General features: G+C 44.0%; 1 protein-coding gene across 2 annotated transcripts in view; it reads right to left on the reverse strand.

Moving 5' to 3' along the window:
* TPR (translocated promoter region, nuclear basket protein) overlaps nucleotides 1–20847 on the reverse strand; it is a 61230-nt gene that overhangs the window by 22491 nt on the left and 17892 nt on the right. For both annotated transcript variants that reach the window (XM_083620080.1, XM_083620079.1), the window contains exons 15-35: nucleotides 20604–20746; nucleotides 20347–20495; nucleotides 19064–19226; nucleotides 17520–17654; nucleotides 16910–17050; nucleotides 16234–16402; nucleotides 15913–16079; nucleotides 14449–14601; nucleotides 13416–13532; nucleotides 10480–10683; nucleotides 10183–10367; nucleotides 8558–8705; nucleotides 7201–7338; nucleotides 6815–6946; nucleotides 5839–5969; nucleotides 5305–5515; nucleotides 4820–4966; nucleotides 3825–4023; nucleotides 2027–2232; nucleotides 1535–1596; nucleotides 431–639 (exon numbers count right to left, since the gene is read on the reverse strand). In XM_083620080.1, coding sequence (XP_083476206.1) covers nucleotides 431–639; nucleotides 1535–1596; nucleotides 2027–2232; nucleotides 3825–4023; nucleotides 4820–4966; nucleotides 5305–5515; nucleotides 5839–5969; nucleotides 6815–6946; nucleotides 7201–7338; nucleotides 8558–8705; nucleotides 10183–10367; nucleotides 10480–10683; nucleotides 13416–13532; nucleotides 14449–14601; nucleotides 15913–16079; nucleotides 16234–16402; nucleotides 16910–17050; nucleotides 17520–17654; nucleotides 19064–19226; nucleotides 20347–20495; nucleotides 20604–20746 — 3309 coding nt within the window. The remainder of the gene's footprint in view (nucleotides 1–430; nucleotides 640–1534; nucleotides 1597–2026; nucleotides 2233–3824; nucleotides 4024–4819; nucleotides 4967–5304; nucleotides 5516–5838; nucleotides 5970–6814; nucleotides 6947–7200; nucleotides 7339–8557; nucleotides 8706–10182; nucleotides 10368–10479; nucleotides 10684–13415; nucleotides 13533–14448; nucleotides 14602–15912; nucleotides 16080–16233; nucleotides 16403–16909; nucleotides 17051–17519; nucleotides 17655–19063; nucleotides 19227–20346; nucleotides 20496–20603; nucleotides 20747–20847) is intronic.

Here is a 20847-nt window from a genome sequence, read left to right on the forward strand (position 1 = left end):
AGGGAACTAAGTTCCCGCAGGAGGAGTGCTCGCCTCCAGGCCAGGAGAGGCGAGTCACCTGAGGATCAGGGCCGCCCTGTGCCTTGGGGCAGATAAAAGCCGGCCAGCCCCAGTCCCAAGTTGTGGGAGCAACATTGTCGGTTGCTAGTTCCTGCCTGAACCCTGTCCTGCTTTCCTGCCTGAGCTCCTGACCCGCCCTGGCTCCCTGCTTGCATGCCTGTCCCTGACTTCACCCAATTCCCTGCCCTGCACCCAGCTTCAGCTACTATGGACTGCCTCCACGTTGCACCTTTGACCACGGACCGGACTTGGACCTCGCCTCTCGGGTAACCCACGGGACCAGCACAGGCATATAGAATCCTAGAAATTACACATTAAAAAAATGACTATTCATCATGTACATTGTTAAGCCTTTTGATCAGTAATGTACCTTCCTGAGTTTCCACCTGTGTTGTCGGCATAACTGTGGCCGTTGGGGTAGATGTAGGATTTGTGACAGTTGTCGGAGTCAGCATTGGGCGGATGCTGGCCCTTGGGGTCGATTTGTTCCCAGCTATTGCAGCTGCTGACACTTTGCTTGGAGTAGATACAACAGGAGTTGGTTTGATGTTGGCTGTCGGTGGATCTGAAGTACTAGCACTAGATAAAAGTCAAAGTTGTATGTGTTAGATATTATTCCAAATATATGCAAATAAGTACAATGTAAACAGTCTTCACTGGAGTAATGTGTAGAAAGGTAAAGGTAAGGACCCCTGGATGGCTAAGTCCAGTCAAAAGTGACTATGGGGTTGCGGCGCTCATCTCGCTTTCAGGCCGAGGGAGCTAGCGTTTGTCCGCTTTCCAGGTCATGTGGCCAGCATGACTAAACCACTTCTGGCACAATAGGACATTGTGACAAGTGCCAGAGCCCATGGAAATGCCGTTTACCTTCCTGCCACAGTGGTACCTATTTATCTACTCGTGCTAGTATGTTTTCAAACTGCTACGTTGGCAGGAGCTGGGACAGAGCAACAGGAGCTCACTACCACCGTGGGGATTCGAACCACCGACCTTCCAATTGGCAAGCCCAAGAGGCTCAGTTTAGACTGCAGTGCCACCCGCGTCCCTAACGTGTAGAACAGAGGGGGCTATAATCTATAAAATGTCTAGGCTCCCCACCCAGCCCATTCCCGTCTACCAGTCCCTCAGCTGATCAAGCCCCCAGGAGAGGGCTTCGTTAAACGGCTGCCCACCCCTCAGTGGAGCAGTTAACAAAGCCACCCCCCAAGGCAATTTGAGCTGGTGATAGATATATCACAGGTTCCAGGCTGCTGCCAGCACAGCACAGGCCGGCAGGGAGGAAGTGAGCTGTGCTGTCAGTGGCCGGGGAGCCGCAATATACCACTAACTCAGAAAGTCGGAAACCTGTATTGCGGTATGACCGTCATACCGGTTTCAGACACTTAATTTTGTATCGCCCTGTGCTAGTAGCAGCTTATAAAACAAGAGTGGGAAGGATTGACAGAGGTATGAAAGAATGAACACAAGAACTCACATTCCTCTGTCACCTGCAGCAGGAGTCGACTTAAGGGTGATCTGTCTCTGCTGTTCTGGAGCCTATTGGACAAAATGCTTCAGTAAGCCACAGGATTCAAAATATCAGTGCAAATGATTGTATGAAATAGCAGCTAAGTCTTGCATTCTACTAATTATCAGAATATTGACATTTGTGTTTTTATTACAGATTTATTGATTTATTCTCAGAAGGCGGTGGACTCTTCTTCACTGGAGGTTTTTAAACAGAAGCTGGATATTCATCTGTCATGGACTACAGGAGGTTGGACTAGATTTCCCTTAGGGTCCCTTCCAACTGCAGCAGTACCTATTTATCTACTTGCACTGGTGTACTTTCGAACTGCTAGGTTGGCAGGAGCTGGGACAGAGCAACAGGAGCTCATTCTATTGCATGGATTTGAACCACCGACCTTCTGATCAGCAAGCCCAAGAGGCTCAGTGGCTTAGACCACAGCGCCACCCGCGTCCCTACCTTATTGGTAGATTCTGCTGGCTCATCTCGCTGCTCGTGGTGCCTCTCTTGCTGCTCTCGGAGCTCTCTCTCTAGGCGGCAAATGCGGCCTTCATACTGCGATTTAAGTGCACTCATCCGCACTTCCAACTCAGTCTTCTGCTCTTCCAGTGCACCGCTCTTTTGTTTCCACTCCTCGCTTTCTTTGGTCAGCTGTTCCTTCGCACCTGAATTAAAGTATAGGAAGGCAAGTCTGCTCACTGTGAAACTCCTTACCATGTCTCTTTCTACAGGAATTCCTGGAACATCATTTGCATGAAGAGCTCTATCCCTGCAGGTCTCCTAATACAGTGGTAAATCGGGTTACATACGCTTCAGGTTACAGACTCTGCTAACCCAGAAATAGTACCTTGGGTTAAGAACTTTGCTTCCGGATGAGAACAGAAATCGTGCTCCGGCGGTGCGGCGGCGGCAGGAGGCCCCATTAGCTAAAGTGCTGCTTCAGGTTAAGAACGGACCTCCGGAAAGAATTAAGTACTTAACCCGAGGTACCACTGTATTCAACATTTCCATTTTAACATGGTGTTATGCAAATGTTCAAGGGCTACAATGAGAGGGCACTGGGATCAGGACCCCCCTCCAATCCAAAATCCAAGTCGGGTATTATATCTGCATGGTGGCCTGAGTGTGTAGGCTCAAACCATGCAAGCAGAACACCACTCAAGTGTATGTGGCCTACAAGGTTCTGTCAACATGTGCTGAGCTCTATACATAGGGCCCTTGCATTAATAGAATACTGGTACTAATCACAAACGACTCCTACCCAGACGTGGGGCCGGCTCAAATCTGCCATCTCTGGGAGAAACGTGTCCCTTAATTCTGGCTATGGCTCTACCAAGAAACCAGAGTCTGCAAACAGCTCTGGCCTAATCAGTAAACAGATATAGCTGCTTTTCTCCTCTTCATACTACAGCACTTTGCTTAGGAGAAGAATGAATTTTTTCTTGCAGGTTCCTGCAAGCTTAACTATGCCCATTAGTCCTGCTGGGACAACAAGCTCCCAGTTCTGTCACTACTGTGAAATAATGCAGCATTCAATGCATAGCTATCAGATGGGCTTGTGTGCTGGCACAGTTCCCTATCCCCTTACCAAATACAATTCCTTTTTATCTGGATAGGGCTAAGCCATGTTTACAAAAGCAGCAGCAACTAAAGGATGGAATATTTTAGGATAAGAAAATAGGATTAGATGTGATATCATGTGCATCTTTCTGTTTATACAAACACACTTTTGAAATCATTTTGTGAACCTGACGAAGTGGACTATCTCTTATGTAAGCTTCTACCTTGATCAAGTAGCTGGAACCTTAAAGGTAAAGGTACCCCTGACCATTAGGTCCAGTCATGACTGACTCTGGGGTTGCGGCGCTCATCTCACTCTATAGGCCGAGGGAGCCGGCGTTTGTCCGCAGACAGCTTCCGTGTCATGTGGCCAGCATGACAAAGCTGCTTCTGGCGAACCAGAGCAGCGCATGGAAACGCCGTTTACCTTCCCGCCGGAGTGGTACCTATTTATCTACTTGCACTTTTGACATGCTTTCGAACTGCTAGGTTGGCAGGAGCAGGGACCGAGCAACGGGAGCTCACCCCATCACGGGGATTCGAACCGCCGACCTTCTGATCGGCAAGTCCTAGGCTCTGTGGTTTAACCCACAGCGCCACCTGCGTCCCGTAAGCTGGAACCTTACGGCAACATAAAAACCTTATGCCAAAGAACTAAAAATGGCAACCGCTTCGAAAGAACTGCCAGGCAATTCACCTGCTAACTGTGCAATCCTCTGCTTGGCAGCCAGAAGCGTCTTCTTCATCTTCTCCTCCTTCTCAGCAACCTGCTGCCTGAGCTGCTCCTCTTGTGATGTTTTTTCCTGTAGATCCTGCTGAAGACGGGAAGCCTCTGACTGAAGCTGGGCTACCTGTTCCTGGAGATTTTTCACTTCAGTGTCCTTCTCGCCGAGCGTCTACAGAAAGCAAGACATGGAAACTTCAGGATACAGAATTGCTTTCAATCACTGGGTGATTAGTGAAGTAGCGCAAGCTTTCTATGAGAAGATCCTAGACAATCTAAGAGCTGTAAGAGCATAGGGTGTTTGAATCTGAGTATACTGTAAAGAAGGGAAGCGGGTGGCGCTGTGGGACTTGCCGATCAGAAGGTCGGTGGTTCGAATCCCTGCGACGGGGTGAGCTCCCGTTGCTCGGTCCCTGCTCCTGCCAACCTAGCAGTTTGAAAGTATGTCAAAAGTGCAAGTAGATAAATAGGTACCACTCCAGCGGGAAGGTAAACGGCATTCCCATGTGCTGCTCTGGTTCGCCAGAAGCGGCCTAATCATGCTGGCCACATGACCTGGAAGCTGTACGCCGGCTCCCTCAGCCAATAAAGCGAGATGAGCGCCGCAACCCCAGAGTCAGTCATGACTGGACCTAATGGTCAGGGGTCCCTTTAGCTTTATACTGTAAAGGTAACTTCTCCCTGTGGTGTAAAATTTCTGAAACACTTACAAACGATTTTCTATGGTCTTTTTTCACCACTACCTACTATTCCCCAATGGTTTCAGGGCAGCACACCTGGGAATATCCCTTTAAGGCACGTTAAGCTGAAACAGCATGACTGGGCCAAACCTCACAGCCATCCAGGGATCTAAACTTGGTCCCCCATCATAAAAGCACAACATCCCACTTCAGTCTTTTTGGTAAGCTGATTATTCATTTTGGGAGTTGGCTACAGACACATATGATCCTCAGAAAAGGCTCTCCCACCTTCTGTAAATTTTCAATCTGTCCTTCCAAGGCTTTTATCTTGGTCTCAGCTTGGCTCAGAGCTTCTTTCACTTCTTGAATTTCTTTGTCTGAAACATGTTGCTCTTGCTGTTCTGCAGAAGACGGAGTTGATGTTTCTGCAATCACCTAAAATTTTGGAAAGTAAACATCTGTGTTGGTGAATGGGATCGGTATTATGCAAGCTATTAACCAAAATTACAGCAGGTTGTACATTCTATAATAATAATACTAATACTAATAATAATAATAATTTATTTTTTATACCCCGCCCATCTGGCTGGGTTTCCCCAGCCACTCTGGGTGGCTCCCAACAGAATACTAAACAGAATAAAACTTCAAACATTCTCCATTCCTACAGCCTCCCCAGACTAAAGCACAATTTTCAAAAATGAAGACTAGCTGAATTTACAAAAATCTAATATGGAAGAGCTCTTCAATTTTACTTACCAGAAGTTAAAACCTACCTTGTCATGTTGTGCTTTCAGTTCTTCATACTGAGTCTTGTATCTACGTCCAATTTTCTTGACCTGTGTTATCGTTTTAACTTTCTCTTGGATGTCAGCCAGTTTAATGTCCAAATCTTTCTGAAGGGTGTCCTTTTCAGTTTTCGTTTTTGCCAGATCTTCTCGGAGGGTCTGGACCAGATTCTGACTTGTTGTCAGTGAAGCATTCGACCTTAACGAAAATTGAAAGAACTTCTAACACAACGGAAACCAATGAGAACTACTTTCTGTATACTGCTGCCTTTTATTATTGGAAAACGCGAGCAGTTTAAAAGAGGTACGGAAATAAAAATTAAGGGTCCTTGCTTATGGTATGAATCCACTGCTGCTAATACTACCAGCACCTGTGGTAAAGGCTGAACAAATATGTCAGGATTAGAATTGCCAAGACACCCCATTAACTGCTGAACAAGAACTTAATGTTGATAGGAATGGGTGCTTCTACCATCAAGTATTTGGCATCTCCAAAATTTTAAGACATTCCCTGAAGTTTACCTTGCAATTTCTGCTTTAAGCCTGCCTATGTCTTCACTCATCTGCTGTATGCGTTTGGTGTTCACCTCCTTCTCCGAAAGAAGCTTCCGATACTCTTCAATATCTGTATCTTTTTGTTGGCTCAATAAATGCTGCAAGAAGAAATTTACCTATGAACGAGCTTTTTTGTGTGTGTGCAATTTATCCTATTCATCTGGTTTCTTTCGTATATTTATATTGCACTTAGTATCAGCAGTGTATTTAAGTGGTTTATAGAAAGATAACAAATACAATACAAATATATAGCTATACATACATAACGAAACTAAAAAAAACCCTTCAAAATATAAAACTCAGTCATACCTCGGGTTGAAGTCGCTTCAGGTCAAGCCTTTTCGGGCTGTGTTCCATGGCGACCCAGAAGTAACAGAGTGCGCTACTTCCGGGTTTTGCCGCTCGTGCGGACGCTCAAAATGATGTCACGCACATGCACGGAAGCGGCGAATCGTGACCCGCGGGTTGCGTTTGCTTCAGGATGTGAATGGGGTTCCGGAATGGATCCCATTCGCAACCAGAAGTACCATTGTATCCACAAAGCAAAAACACACAGCAACGCACATTCTGAAAACTTCATGAGATTCAGGACTGCTGCCTACTTGTAATTGCCTAGAGGAAGAGAAAAATCCCTTCCCTCTTCATCCTCCCTCACTCTGATCAATACTTATCTTTCCATGAGCACCCAATAATATTTACCTTTGTGGAGATATCCCTCCTCATGCCATTTAGCTTTTCTTAAATGCTTCCCTTCTTCCTGTCTAAGCAAAAGTGTAAATTTGCCCCAAATCTTATACCGTATCTATTGTCTTATTCCCCTTTCTTGGTCTTCTATTATGTAACATTTTCACCCACCTTGGAGTGGGGATCTCCTTATTGTACTCTGGAGAAATGTCCTGTTGAGGCATTGCAACTATAGTCCTTGAATCCAAGGTAAGCTCACCTGGGTCCGTGCTTTCCAGCGTTTGACATCCTCTTCCAAAAGCTTCTTCTCTGCTTGAAGCATCCCACTCTTCTCGCTCAGTTCAGCATTAGACTCTTGCAAAGGCAGGATATCAGCTTCCAGTTTACGCACCTGAACACATAACGGTTTAGAAGTTACTTCCGAGTGACTTTGTTTCCTGGTGCAGCCAAAATCTTCACATCCAGAGTTGAACGTCGTGTCTCAGTGAGTGAACAGCTCCTTGATTTGAAACTTTCAAAGGTCTCAAATTACTGTAGGTTGTAAATTATGGTTTGACACAGGGGGAGCTAAGTGTATATTCTGTAATTTCTCGTGGTTTTCAGTGTTTTAGGGTTTTGAAAGCTAGATTTAAAATTCATACTGACTTTTGCCTGCATCTGCTGCAGTTCCTGTTCCAGTCTCTCTTTCTCCTCCCTCAGCATCTTGTTGGTTTCTATCAAAACATTCATGGTCTCAGTCTTCTTCATTAGTTCTTCATGCTGAGCAATTGTTTTCGCTGTCACCTAAAATTCAACACAAGAGTGAAATCCCAAACATGTGTATCAATATCCACGTTTTCAGGAAGATGCGATCTGGAGGGCCATTGTAATTTACTTGGGGAACTATTAAGTGCGTTCATTAACCCTCTTAACTCGGCAAAGTTAACTGTCAGAGCGAGCAATATATATATAATAAAAGGAAGGGGGGAAAAGAGTAAAGGACCCCTGGGTGGTTAAGTCCAGTCAAAGGCGACTATGGGGTTGCGGCGCTCATCTTGCTTTTAGGCCAAGGGAGCCAGCATTTGTCCACAGACAGCTTTCCGTGTCACGTGGCCAGCATGACTAAACCGCTTGTGGCACAACAGGACACCGTGACGGAAGCCAGAGCGCATGGAAATGTCGTTTACCTTCCTGCCACAGTGGTACCTATTGATCTACTTGCACTGGCATGCTTTTGAACTGCTAGGTTGGCAGGAGCTGGGACAGAGCAACAGGAGCTTACCCCGTCATGGGGATTCGAACCGCCAACCTTCTGATTGGCAAGCCCAAGAGGCTCAGTGGTTTAGATCGCAGCGCCACCTGCATATAATATGCACAATTCTCAAACATGAAAGGCCACTGTGGTATCTAACAAGGTTCTCCTACTCCAGGCCCTTACCAGGTGTCAGTACTGATCAGCCTCTGGCCCATTACATGAATCCAGTGGTTTTAAAACTATCTATAGTTCTATCAATGAACATCTCTGCTGCACAAACATTCTGAAGCATCCATTTGTCACAGTCAGTTCTCATAGAACAGTAGCCTGGGTTTTGACCCATATGAATTGTGGGTTCATTGCATGAACACAGCCCACACTCCTTGTGGCTTTGCAATGCAGAGAAAAGAATTGACCAGTGGTCTTCCAGGGAATCTTGGCCACCACCGCCAATCTTCTCAGAGGAATCTCATTCTTTTCTAAAGAAGCCAACTTAAATCTAAGCATTCATCTTTACTTCAAACACCAGATGTTTTGGCACAGGCAAATTATCTCAGATTCTTTGTATGTAACAATAGTTGTGTTTCTGAAAGCAAGCCAGAGGTGTTCTCCAGATATTACAAATAAAATAAGCAGCACTCCTAATAAACTGCATGTCTGTCAATAGGACAGGAATGTTTCCAGGAGGACTCTGAAGTGTCAATATACAAAGGAAAATACTTCTGTTAACTTCTAACCAAAGGTGACCAGGGGCACACGCATACATACCTGCACTTTCTCTCTCTCTGCATTCAGACTTTCCTGCAACTGTTGGAGCTCCCTTTCCAAATGTTCCACCCTCTGGCGGTACCGTAAGCTCTCCACTTGTGCCACCTCAAACCTCGTTTCCGCAATCTCCTTTTCTCTGCGTATAAACCTGCGGTGGAAAGAAGCACTACTTGAGATTAAATGCCTCAACAAAACACTGTTTAGCCTGCAAAGCTAAAAATTGCTGGGTTTTAAAGGGAAGTTGGAAAACATGACCCCTGGGCCAATCGATATTGGGATTTGTTCCGGCCTTATAATGTTATTACAGGCAAATGCAGACACAGTGCGAGATCATATAGTTTAGGATCTGAAAGTGGGTTGTCAGACTGTGTTAACTATCCTATGTTACCAGTGTGTGTGTGTGTGTGTGTGTGTGTGTGTGCATTGCTACCCTTGGTTAAGGATTAAGCCATGTTTCTGAATTGGAGTTTAGGAGCACCCTTCAGTTAGCAATGGCCACATAAGATACCCAAGAGGTAGAAGACACACCGGGTGAGGATTTGAGTGCAAGAAAGGAGTGCGTTTACTATCCTGCTTCTTCTTCCTGACCCCTAGAATACGGCTCTTTCAACTGCTTCAGAAAAATCACAATTGTTTCAATGAAAGAAGGAAAGCAAACCGAATTCTTGAAGAGCCATCTGCTTACCACAAAAGCCTACCCCCTGCCTTCGACCACAAGGTGGAGCAAAATCCCAACCCGATGACCTTCTATACCAATGGGAAGAAGTTTTGATTTTGTCAAATCTGCTCAAATACTAGGCATTTCAAAAATCCCCTGAAACATTTGCAAATGGGCCCTGAAGCAGGGTACAGCTAATATTTTGTTGCAAGCCACCCAGAGTGGCTGGGGCAACCCAGTCAAATGGGCAGCTTAAAACAGTAATAATAATAAAGATGATGCTCTCCCCAGATGTTATGGATTATAGACTTTATCATCACTTGCCCTGTTCTCTGGGGATCTGTAGTCCACATTTTCTGGAGCTTACCCAATTTGTGCACTCTGGTGGTTCATTACTTTGCCAATTAAATATATAAAAATAATAAATTTTTATTTATACCCCACCCTTCCCGGTTTAAAAAGTGGACTCAGGGCGGCTAACAGCAAATATAAAAAATTGATTAAAATGCTACTTAAAAACAGCATAAAATACAACATAAAATGCTGCGTCAATATCAATAAAATTCAAAAATTCAGAGGGTCATTTTGGGGAAAAACAAAACAAAACCACCCCAGTCTGTAGACAACAAATGATCACCAGGGCTAACTGGCCAAGTTGGTCCTGCTAGGGCCAGCAAGGAGACCAGGGAAGAATTTAAATGTGGGGTCCCAGAAAGGGGCTCTTCATAGAAGAGGAAAGGGAAAAGGGAATATAGGATCAAGCTAATTCAAATTGAAGGCCAGGCAGAATAGCTCTGTCTTACAGGCCCTGAGGAAGGAGATCAAGTCCTGCAGGGCCCTAGTCTCGTGGGACAGAGCATTCCACCAGGTTGGAGCCATCACTGAAAAAGCCCTGGCCCTGGTGGAGGATAGTCTGGCTTCCTTAGGGCCTGGGAATGACATCAGACCCATACGTTAAATAACACACCTGAGAATTTCCACTATCTGTTCTTGTGATTTTCCTTCTTCAGTGAGAGACACATTTAATGCTCCTGGCATGCCTTCCTTCATTGAAGACATCATCTTGTCGCTGAGAGTTTCCAGCTGTTCATGCAACAATCGGTTCTGTTTTTCTAAGTCTTCACAGCGAGAAGCCAGCTTAGAAGCTTCATCCTTTAAGAGAATATGAAAGCTGATCACTTCAGAAGATTTTATTTTATTTTTTAATGCCACCTGCTTTCAGGATTGCACATATGTATAAAACTTGTACAGTCAGAAAAGTTACCTTTAACATTCTCTCTCTCTCTTCCCACGAAGCTCTGCTCTCTCGCAATGCAGCTTCTGCTTTCTGGGCAGCTTCTTCCAATTGCTGCTTTATTGTGGAATTCTTAGCAACTTGTTCTTTGGCAGCCTGCAAGGCTTCAACATCAGAGGCATGAAGCATCAGCTCCCGCTCATATTTATTCTGTGCTTCCGCTGCTATCTTGGCCTGTTAAAAAACACACACCCAGCTATCACCATTTCTGAACTTTTAAGGAATTCAATTCACTTTATTTGGCCTCCTGCACTTTAAAGGTTCTCATTTTGTCACTAAAGTGATGTGTAAGTTAAGTGGGGAAAACAAAACCCAGCCTATTCCAAGTAGCCTTGCTGGTTCTCCTAAAATTTAGGATACAAGAGTTTTCCACCACTGCATTCTAGATTAGACAGGTTTCTTTTTTGTAGCAGGAGCCCACTGATTACATTAAGCTTGCATACAAGTTCCCAAGCGATATAGCATTACAGTGTCATTCTAACAAAACTGAGTAAGACACTGATGCTTCACATTTTCAATGAGTGCAGACCAACATGCAATAAACTAAACATTCAATTACGGTGGTACCTTGGTTTACAACCATAATCCGTTCCGGAGGTCCGTTCGTAAACCAAAACAGGTTGTGTAACCCAAGGCACTCTTTCGCCAATGGGGCCTCCCCAAAAATTTTCCATCATCATCAAACCTTTTATTGGCATCACATACAAACACCCATAGCAAATCAATACAGAATTCCCACCTTCCCAGTGACACTCATTCATCAAATGAAAGAGGCAAAGCAGTCTAACATTACATCTCTAGGTCTCCAGGGAGATCAGATGTCTGCAATGTGTTTTGACGACAAACACCAGATAAAGATATTTAGCCACTAACTTGGTGAGCTCTTGATCATTCCCCAATAATAGAAAATGTATGACCTCTAACTCTGGTTTCCATTTGGGGATGCAGAGTAGATCTAGGAACTGCTGGGGGAGATCAATATATAGTTTACATTTAGGAACCATATGTGTAAGTTTGCACCTGATGGTCTTCACATGGACAAATTCTTTCTCCTTCCAAATTTGTTTGTGATAAAAAAGGGTTGTAATCCAAAAAAAGTTCGCAAACCGGGACACGCACTTCCGGGTTTGACGTGTTTGCAATCCAAAACGTATGCAAACCAGACTGTTCGCAAACCAAGGTACCACTGTACTCCTATTAGGCTAGTACAGGGAACACCAACCTGGTGCCTGTAGACTCGCTTAGTGTTCCCGAGCTACCAGAGAGCCAGTGTCAGATTGGCGGCCTTCTCTTTTTCCTTTTAGTTATTATTTGGGGGGGGATCTTTTTTGGAAATCGCAGGCACCTTTCTTTGCCTCTGGAGGAGCTTTTCTGAATGTGGAGGGTAGGTTGTTCACACATGGTCTGTGTGTGTAATTGACAGGGATGTACTTGGGCAGCAAGAGATGGAGAGAGATGCTGTGTCTGTGTGCTTGGTGTGTGTGAAAGAGACGGGAAGGTATTATGAATATTTGTTCTGGGTATGTGTGTAGTTTGTTTGATAGAGATAGGTGTACACGTGGGGGGGGGGGGAGAAGGAGAGGGAGAGGGAGGTATGTACTGTCTGGGGGAGATGTATGTGGAGTATGGGGGCAGGTACGTTACCAATGTGTGGTCTGTATGCATGCAGGATCTGTGAGACAGACAGAGAGAACTACATCCGAGCAGACAGAGGCAGCTATATATGGGAAGTACGTGTGTGTGTGTGTGTGTGTCTGTGCACATGGAAAAAGAATGAGACTGTATGAGTGAGAGATGCAATGCTTGCTTGTGGTCTGTGTGGTGTGTGGACATCTTGTATATTCTCCTGGTACTGGGGAATGCTCCCTGTTATTACACATCAGCAGCATTTTTTGGGACGGTGGGAGGAAATATAAATATTGTGTGATCTCCACAATCAGGAACCAGGAGGACATAGCTGATTTCCTAAGCAGGTGTAAGCAGCAATGACTCCACACTCTCTAATTTTGTGTTATGCCACACACTCACAGCACTCATGTTGTGTTACACCACACACCTGTGACAGCCACACGCTTTTACAGAACCAAAATGTGCCCACTGGTCCAAAAAAAGGTTGGCAATCAATGGGACTGGTACAAAAGCAATGCATAAGTGCACAATCCTCATTTATGAGAAACACAGTCATGGAAAATCAGTGTGAAGGAATGGGTTTCCCAAACCCAAAACTGACTGTGCAGGCAGTTTGAAACTGCACCAAAATCCCTATTTTTCCTTAGCTAAAATGCTTTAACTTGAGCTCTTGAGCCAAAACCCAGCTGTATAAACAAGTGCTCAGAGCCCTCTCCTTTATCAGTTCGTGACAGCAAGGATGGCCTTGACTGTACCAGTAGAACAGGGAAGACATGTCTGTGTCTTATCTTACGTCCTGACCACAAAGACGCACAGACCTAGTCCGGGAACAGTGCCAAAGTGTGTTCTTGGGAGTTGATGACCTCTTGCTCCAAGAGCAAGCATAGGAAACAGGAACAACTTTTTATGGTCAGAAGTACAGGAAGTAATACCCTTTTATGGTTAAGAATACCGGAGCAGGAACATCTGTGATGTCAACCTGTGTGCACAAGCTGACGAGGCTAGATTCCTGGGGAAGGGGGAGAGGGTGCCTGGAGGATATATATACTGCATGTAACCTCTCATTTCTTTGGACTTGTTGTGGACTGACCACGCAAGTGCCTTTCTGCTGTTCCGGAGAGCAGAAATAAAGAACCCTTTCTCTGAACCAACCCTCGGTGTCATTTGACTTCCTTCCTCCTGTCCGCAGACCCAATCGGTGAACTCCAATAAGGCTACAAATGTAACATAAATTATCAACAATATCCTGTGTCTGGATAGGCCTTATAAAAACTTACTTGTTCTTGGCAGTCCCGTTTAGCATGCTGCTCGTTGGTAAGAGCTGTATTTGCTCTCTGGAGAGCTTCCTGGACTTCAGACTTCATACTGGCGAGATTTTTCTTCAGCTCGGAAAGCTGTTCATTAAACATCAAGTGTCAAACAATCACAAACTTTTGAAAACCATTACATTTTAAAGTTACAGCTGACTGGTGCACTGAATAATCAAAATTTAATTAACTGCTAAACCTGAATTTGACTTAATTCAAGGTCATCTGAGGCAGCTCTTTACTTCTACAGCAACTTCCCCAATAAAATAGCCTTTGCATGCTTAGGACAGATTGCTATAATCATGCTTTTCATCTGAATGAAACAAACACTGTCATCACTGGCTGTTTTCCATCACATGCCAAGGAAGAAGGAAGATTTCAAAAGATAAAGCTTATTTCGTGATGACCACATCAGGTGAAAAAAAAAAATCACCATGTTTTTCACTCTATAAGACGTACCAGACCATAAGACGCACCTAGTTTTTGGAGAAGGAAAACAAGAAAAAAAATATTCTGAATCCCAGAAGCCAGAACAGCAAGAGGGATCGCCGCGCCGTGAAAGCAGCAATCCCTCTTGCTGTTCTGGCTTCTGGGATAGCTGCGCAGCCTGCATTCGCTCCATAAGACGCACACACATTTCTCCTTACTTTTTAGGAGGGGAAAAGTGAGTCTTATAGAGCAAAAAAATATGGTAATTGTGTGAATTAATTAACACAAGTAACTCTGTATGACCAATGGGGCTTTGGGTGCCAGTTTTTAAGAACAGTAGCCCTGCCACACACCCTTCGCATGCCACATGGCAAACAGAGAGGACTTGCAAAAGCACACGGCAAAATGGCATTAGGGTCTGGCGTTCACCAAGTTAAAGAAAACCTTAAGAATAAAAATTACACTAGATATGCTCAAGTCCTTCCACAGAGAAGCCCTTTGTAGCCTGACCAAGTTCTCTTGCTAGCTACAGTGAAAGGAAAAAATATGAAGGAGAATACTCGTGCTTCTATACCTGCTGTTCCATGTTCTCTATAGCTTTACGTTTCTCATCCTGAAGCTCCTGCTTTTCCTTCTCTGCCTCCATCAATTTCTTTTCTAGTTGGGACTGGTACTCAGAGGCCTCCGTCAGGCGGGCTTCAACGGCAGCACGAACTTCTTCAGTTACCTGCACAATTAACTCAGTTTTAAATGTGATATCCCTAAGTGGCACACAGGAGACCTGCTTACAGTCCATCACTTTCACCGAGAATGGAAAGTAAGCTTGAGAAATGCAGGCCAATGTTCAAATCTGAAATATAGGCCAATGCTGAAATCCTAACCCCAACCCTCCCATTTTAAAGGGTGAGAAAAATCTACAAGTGTAACAGATAAAGGGCAAGCTATTAGCTTGAGGAATCTGCTGTGAGGACAAAGCATGTCTGAGATACTCTTGGGCCACTTTTTATTTTATAGTTCCTAAATAAATGCCAATTAAAAATGAGATGTTTTCCACTGGCTCTCAGCAAGATCAGCTCATGTAAGGGATGGGGGAAGCTACCTACACAAATTATTTGACTGTATTGATCACAGCAGCAGTGGGCAACCTCCGGCCCACAGGTCTAATTAGATCTGTCAGGGATCCTAATCTGGCCCGCAAGCATATGCATCTGTATGGATTTTTAGGAGAGGGCAGTAAAAAGTAAAACGGGAGAGCAGGCTAGTTGTTCACAAAAAGGAAGGGAGTGGGGAAATAGTGCCTGCACATTTTAAATAATATTTTGGGTTCTACAAATGTTATAAGCTTTTTCTTCTTTTTTTTAGTGAAAGCTGAGAATCTGGAAACTCACCTAGAGGGGGGCAACTGTCCCCCCATTGTGGGCATCTATCCCAGCAAGACTGTTTTCCCCAAGTCACCCCCACCTGCCTGGCAACTGAGATTACCAGCATTAATTGATCAAGGAAAGGACACAGCTGGTGTACCAGTTTAAAAGTACACTGCCATCTGGGCATGCAAAGCAGTGCTGGATCCCAATTCTCGAGGGTTGTTTCTCCCACCTTCTGTCTAAGTCACAAGAAAACTGCTTGCGTTTGTGTGGGTGTACCATGAAAACAGGGACGCGGGTGGCGCTGTGTGTTAAACCACAGAGCCTAGGACTTGCCGATCAGAAGGTCGGCGGTTCGAATCCTCGCAACGGGGTGAGCTCCTGTTGCTCGGAAAGCACGTCAAAGTGCAAGTAGATAAATAGGTACCGCTCCGGCGGGAAGGTAAACGGCGTTTCCATGCGCTGCTCTGCGGCTTAGTCATGCTGGCCACATGACCCGGAAGCTGTACGCCGGCTCCCTCGTCCAATAAAGCAAGATGAGAGCCGCAACCCCAGAGTCGGTCACAACTGGACCTAATGGTCAGGGGTCCCTTTATTTACCTTTACCCTTTTACCATGAAAACATAGTTCCATGTCTAAGTCATATTTAGCAGGCAGTTTTACTAGCCCAGTACCTGCTTCTCTTTGTTCAGGGATTCCTCGAGGCTTACAACCATAGCTTGGTATTGCTCCACATTACTTGTGGCAATCTTCAGCCTTTCCTTCAAATCATTCACTTGCTCCTCAGACTGTCTCAATCGACTTACAAGATCATCCACATCCTCGCTTGCACTTGGCTGGCCTAAAAATGGCAAAGATAAGGTTAAACAAAATAAAGCGTTGTTCAAATTAATTCTGGATTTGGGGGCATACTACATGGAAGCTGTTTTCTCGTGTTTTACGCACGCTAGGCACAGGTTCAACTTAGCAAATGTTTACACTTCTTCTTTTCTTACCTTGACCAGGAGCTCTTTGTGATGACTGGGATGCTAACTGGGCCTCCATATTGTGAAGCTGTTGTTTTAATGTTGCAATGTCCTTTTGGGCATTCTTCAGCAGTTCTTTTGTACTAGCATGAAGATTTATTTCTGTCTCAAGCTGTCTTTTAGCATCCAATAAGTGAATCTGAAAAGGAACATACTTTACTTCAAAGACAGCGACTAAAACATAACTCAACTGCAACCATAGGTAGCTTAAAACATAATTTTGCACATCTCTTCACAAAACTGGGACAAAATGTGAACTGCGGAGGATATTTGCGTTTTGTTTGGGGAAATGTGAATTAGGTAGGTTTGTATGAAAATGTACATTAAATGAATTTCTTCCCCCTTCCCTAGGCGTAATAGGTAGGTTGTACAGCAGCTCTCATGTTTGCTCAAGCATAATATTTCTTTGGATTTTGTTTCACTTTTCTACGCTCTCCTCTAGAAACATTATAAGGCATTTCTTCCATGAGTGGATAAAGCCTTCTACACATGGGGCAGTTTTCGAAGCAACTCTACGACTTGAATACTGTATGAGCTCCATTCTGGTGCCTTGAACCAGAAATGAATGGAGATCCATTTGTCTTTCTTTTCAAAAACCACAAGAGTGCTATGTCAACGACTTGTTTCTTTAATTTCTCATACTTACATCTTGAGTTTTGTTAACTGAATGCCTTTGTTCCGCCTCATTTTCTAGTTTTTTCTTCAATTGGGCTATTTCACGCTCCAATTTCTCTATTTGGTTATTGAGCCTCTGTTGAGTTTCGGTCTCAGCCCTTTCCAGTATCACCTAGTAAAGAACAATATATACTAACATGGAACATTTTTGCTAAATGGTGCTGAAAGGAAGAGCGCTCCCAAATGCTTCTGTAGAAGAGTTTGGATTTGATACCCCGCTTTATCACTACCCGAAGGAGTCTCAAAGCGACTAACATTCTCCTTTCCCTTCCTCCCCCACAACAAACACTCTGTGAGGTGAGTGGGGCTGAGAGACTTCAGAGAAGTGTGACTGGCCCAAGGTCACCCAGCAGCTGCATGTGGGGGAGCGGAGACGCGAACCCAGTTCCCCAGATTACGAGTCCACCGCTCTTAACCACTACACCACACTGGCTCTCTTACTGGCTGTAAAGCCCCCGCCCCCAAATCTGTTACTTACACACAGACCTATGTGCAAGAGAAACATTGTGTTGTTCCTGAGCAAGCTTTCCTCCATGCACACCCACTGCTGAGACCGGAGAGTAAAGAGGGCATAAACAAACCTGAATAGATTGCAGGTTAGTAAGCAGCATATTTTGTCCTCTTTGTGCTGTTACTAAAGAATCTTTCTGCTGAGTCAGGCGAACCTCTGCCATTTTCAAAATATCCTTCTCTTTTCTTAAATTCTCTGCTCTCACCTTTGAAAGAGATTACATTTGATTCTAGGTTAATTCAATCCTGGTAAGGTTAAGTGTATAAAGCGAGTTATTAACCTAAAATTTACATTCCTGGTGAGTTTTCAGCCACTTGAGTACATAAAGCCAAAACAGATTAATCACAGCTTAGCTAGGCTCATGTCGTCCCTAGAAACAGAAGTATGTTGCTGTCAACCAACACAATGAAGGACAATAAGCTTATGATATGATAATCCCCAAAGCTTCTCAATCTATAATTCTCTTTCTGCCCTATGATCTTCAGATGAAGGGCAGTATATAAATTCAATAAACAATAAATAATCAATACAATAAGTAACAAGAAGTAGTAGTATTAAGTGGGATATGTTTGTGCTGAATGAAGTTCACTCGCACAACATAATTTTTCTTTCTCTCTTCCCCTGGAACAATTCAGTTATGCATAATGTGATAGGAATTTGGAGGTCTTTCATATATGGTAATGTTCATAACCGCACGTACGTAGATCAGCACAGGAAGACCGACCTGAAGCCATTTTGATTCTTAAACTGAGCAAATGTTTTCTCTGCAAGGTCAAAGTGGAAAAGCCTCCCCATTGTCTTTTCCTTCACAAATCCTGTCTTAAGGGTATGTCTGTGTTTGAATAGGTGTGAGCCTGTGACCTGGCCCAGGAACTAAGTATTTATCATTACAAAAGACTGGCCAGGCTCCCCAGGCAATCCAATCAAGTAACCTGCCAGACAGGAGATAAACAAGGACAGCAGAAAAACAACCTTCAAATTTCTGTTTAGACTGCCTTTTCTGTGATGTAGGTATGATGTATCTGAGGGGTGGTCTTAGGTTACACCCCTTCTGTGATGTATGTATGTTTCTGGGGGTGGTCTTGATCTACAGGGTGGCAATTTCAAAACAAAAAAATTTTTTTCTTTCCAGTAGCACCTTAAAGACCAACTAAGTTAGTTCTTGGTATGAGCTTTCGTGTGCATGCACACTTCGTCAGATACACTGTTTCAGTGTATCTGACGAAGTGTGCATGCACACGAAAGCTCATACCAAGAACTAACTTAGTTGGTCTTTAAGGTGCTACTGGAAAGAAAAATTTTTTTTTGTTTTGACTATGGCAGACCAACACGGCTACCTATCTGTAACTGCAATTTCAAAAGTCTATATAAGGCCTTGCATGGCATTTTTCTGGGTTCCTCCTCCTCTCCTGCGGGTGAGGGGAGCACCCTGTTGCAACAGATCTATAAAGATCAAGCTTACTAGCTGCTTTGCTTCTCAGTATTCTCTGGTTGGCCTCTGTTATTTTCTCCTACCAATAGGGAACCTATGTAAGGACTCTATATGGGCTCTTGGATACCCCATAAGGGAAAAGGGCAATTTTGTTTACAACAATAATGTGTTGTACTACTTACCTCTGCCACAGCTAGTTTTTCATTAGCTCCTCTCAGCTCTTGAGTCATGGTGTTGATAATTTGTTCTTGTTTTTGAGTGGTTGCTGATAGCTTCTGGATTCTTTCATGCAATGATGTTATCTCTCGCCGATATCCCTCCACGTTATCCTGCAGCATCTCGTAACTTCACAAGGAACATAGGTAAGATCATATTTCAACCAAATTGGTATTACAAACTCATATGAGGAGAATTCTAACAATTTTGTTTCCACTAAAATCAACTGGAAACAAACAACTCAATAGGTTTTTTGTGTGCAAGTTTTCCAGCGGCTAAACTGGTAATCTTACTGAGTACAGACCAAAGCATAGTTTTCGCGCTCCCTGATAAGTATGTTTAAGAAAGAGGATGCAAGTTACTGAATATTTTTAATCAGTTCATACCTCTTTGAGTTTATTTTCATTATTTAAAACATTTATTCTCTATCAGCGCAGGATCGTAAGCAATGGTTTTAAACTAACCATGGTGCAGATGTAATGCCGACCATGGTTACCTAAAAAGCGGAGGAGGTTATGATGCTGCATAGTACTCCCATCTCCTAACCTTAGTTTGATCAGGCAATGTTAGAGTCTACCACGTTCCTTGAAGTAATTTGTCCTATTTACTGCACGAGATTACTGCCACAAAACTCCAGGTTTCAGGGCACAAATTGCAATCCTCCAATTGCATTAATAGTACAGAAGTCTTTCGTCAGTATTCATTAACGATGGTGTCGTTAGAGGAAGCACCGATTTGAGCTCCGCGTCAGTTGTGCGGTTTTTATTAGTTTTATTAGCTTTTATCAGTTCTAGTATTTTACTGCTTGGTATCTTTTTCTTAATTACTATAATCACAACGTTTAAGCTAAAAGTTTTAGAGAAAGCCCTGGAAAGTCTCAGAGAAAGCCTTAATTAGCTCCAGCTCGACTCAATCTACCAACTACTTATCAGAGGATAAGGAGGAGATCAAATACCCTAATTTTGGAAGGATGCAGAGTTTCCTGATTTACAGCAGAAAATAGTAGCGGCTGCATCTCTGTGAAAATGTCTAAGAAAAAGAAGCGATCGGCTTCATCTCCACAAGCAAGCCCACAGCAGAAGTGCAAGCAGAGTAAACTGGATGATTTTGTAAGAGCCCAGAATCCAGAACCTACTACATCAAACAGAGTTCATTCTCAGCTAGGTGGGGACACTTTAATGGGTGGAGACCACCCAGGGGAGAATGCTGAGAGGAGCGGCCCACGAACCATTCATTAATACTGTCTTACCGCTTGGAAGCAAATTCAAGTTGGGTGGAAATCTTTGTATTCTGTGACCTCAAGTCTGTAACCTGCTCCTGAAGCTTCTCATTTTGCTCATTCAGGAGTTTGTCATTCTCTGCCTTTTCTTTCTTGTAGCTCTCAAAGAACTCCTGCAGCTGTAGAGCAAGTCAAACGCGTTCAAAGATAAATACAAGGCCAAGCAGAAAACTGTGCTCCTTTTGTAAAGACGAGGAAAAGGCGTTTGGGGAAAGACTGGCTGGTACCTGTTTAAGGGCAGCCTTAGCCTCCACTGCTTCAGCTGATTCTGTCACTGGCACAGCAGCAGGAGTTGACATGGCCTGAGGCGCCCCTGACAGACGCTTAGGGGTCACTGCCAGAGACATTTCGTCTGGCAAAATGCTTGAAGCTATAAAAGAGAGAGAAGCAACATTATCAGATCAGAGAAAACGGAAAGATCCTTTATATCTTACCTTTCCGAACCACCCTTTCCCTAGAGAGCTCAGAACA

The sequence above is a fragment of the Podarcis filfolensis genome, assembly GCF_964270895.1.
Source record: "Podarcis filfolensis genome assembly, chromosome: 6".
In the NCBI taxonomy this organism is placed as follows: domain Eukaryota; kingdom Metazoa; phylum Chordata; class Lepidosauria; order Squamata; family Lacertidae; genus Podarcis; species Podarcis filfolensis.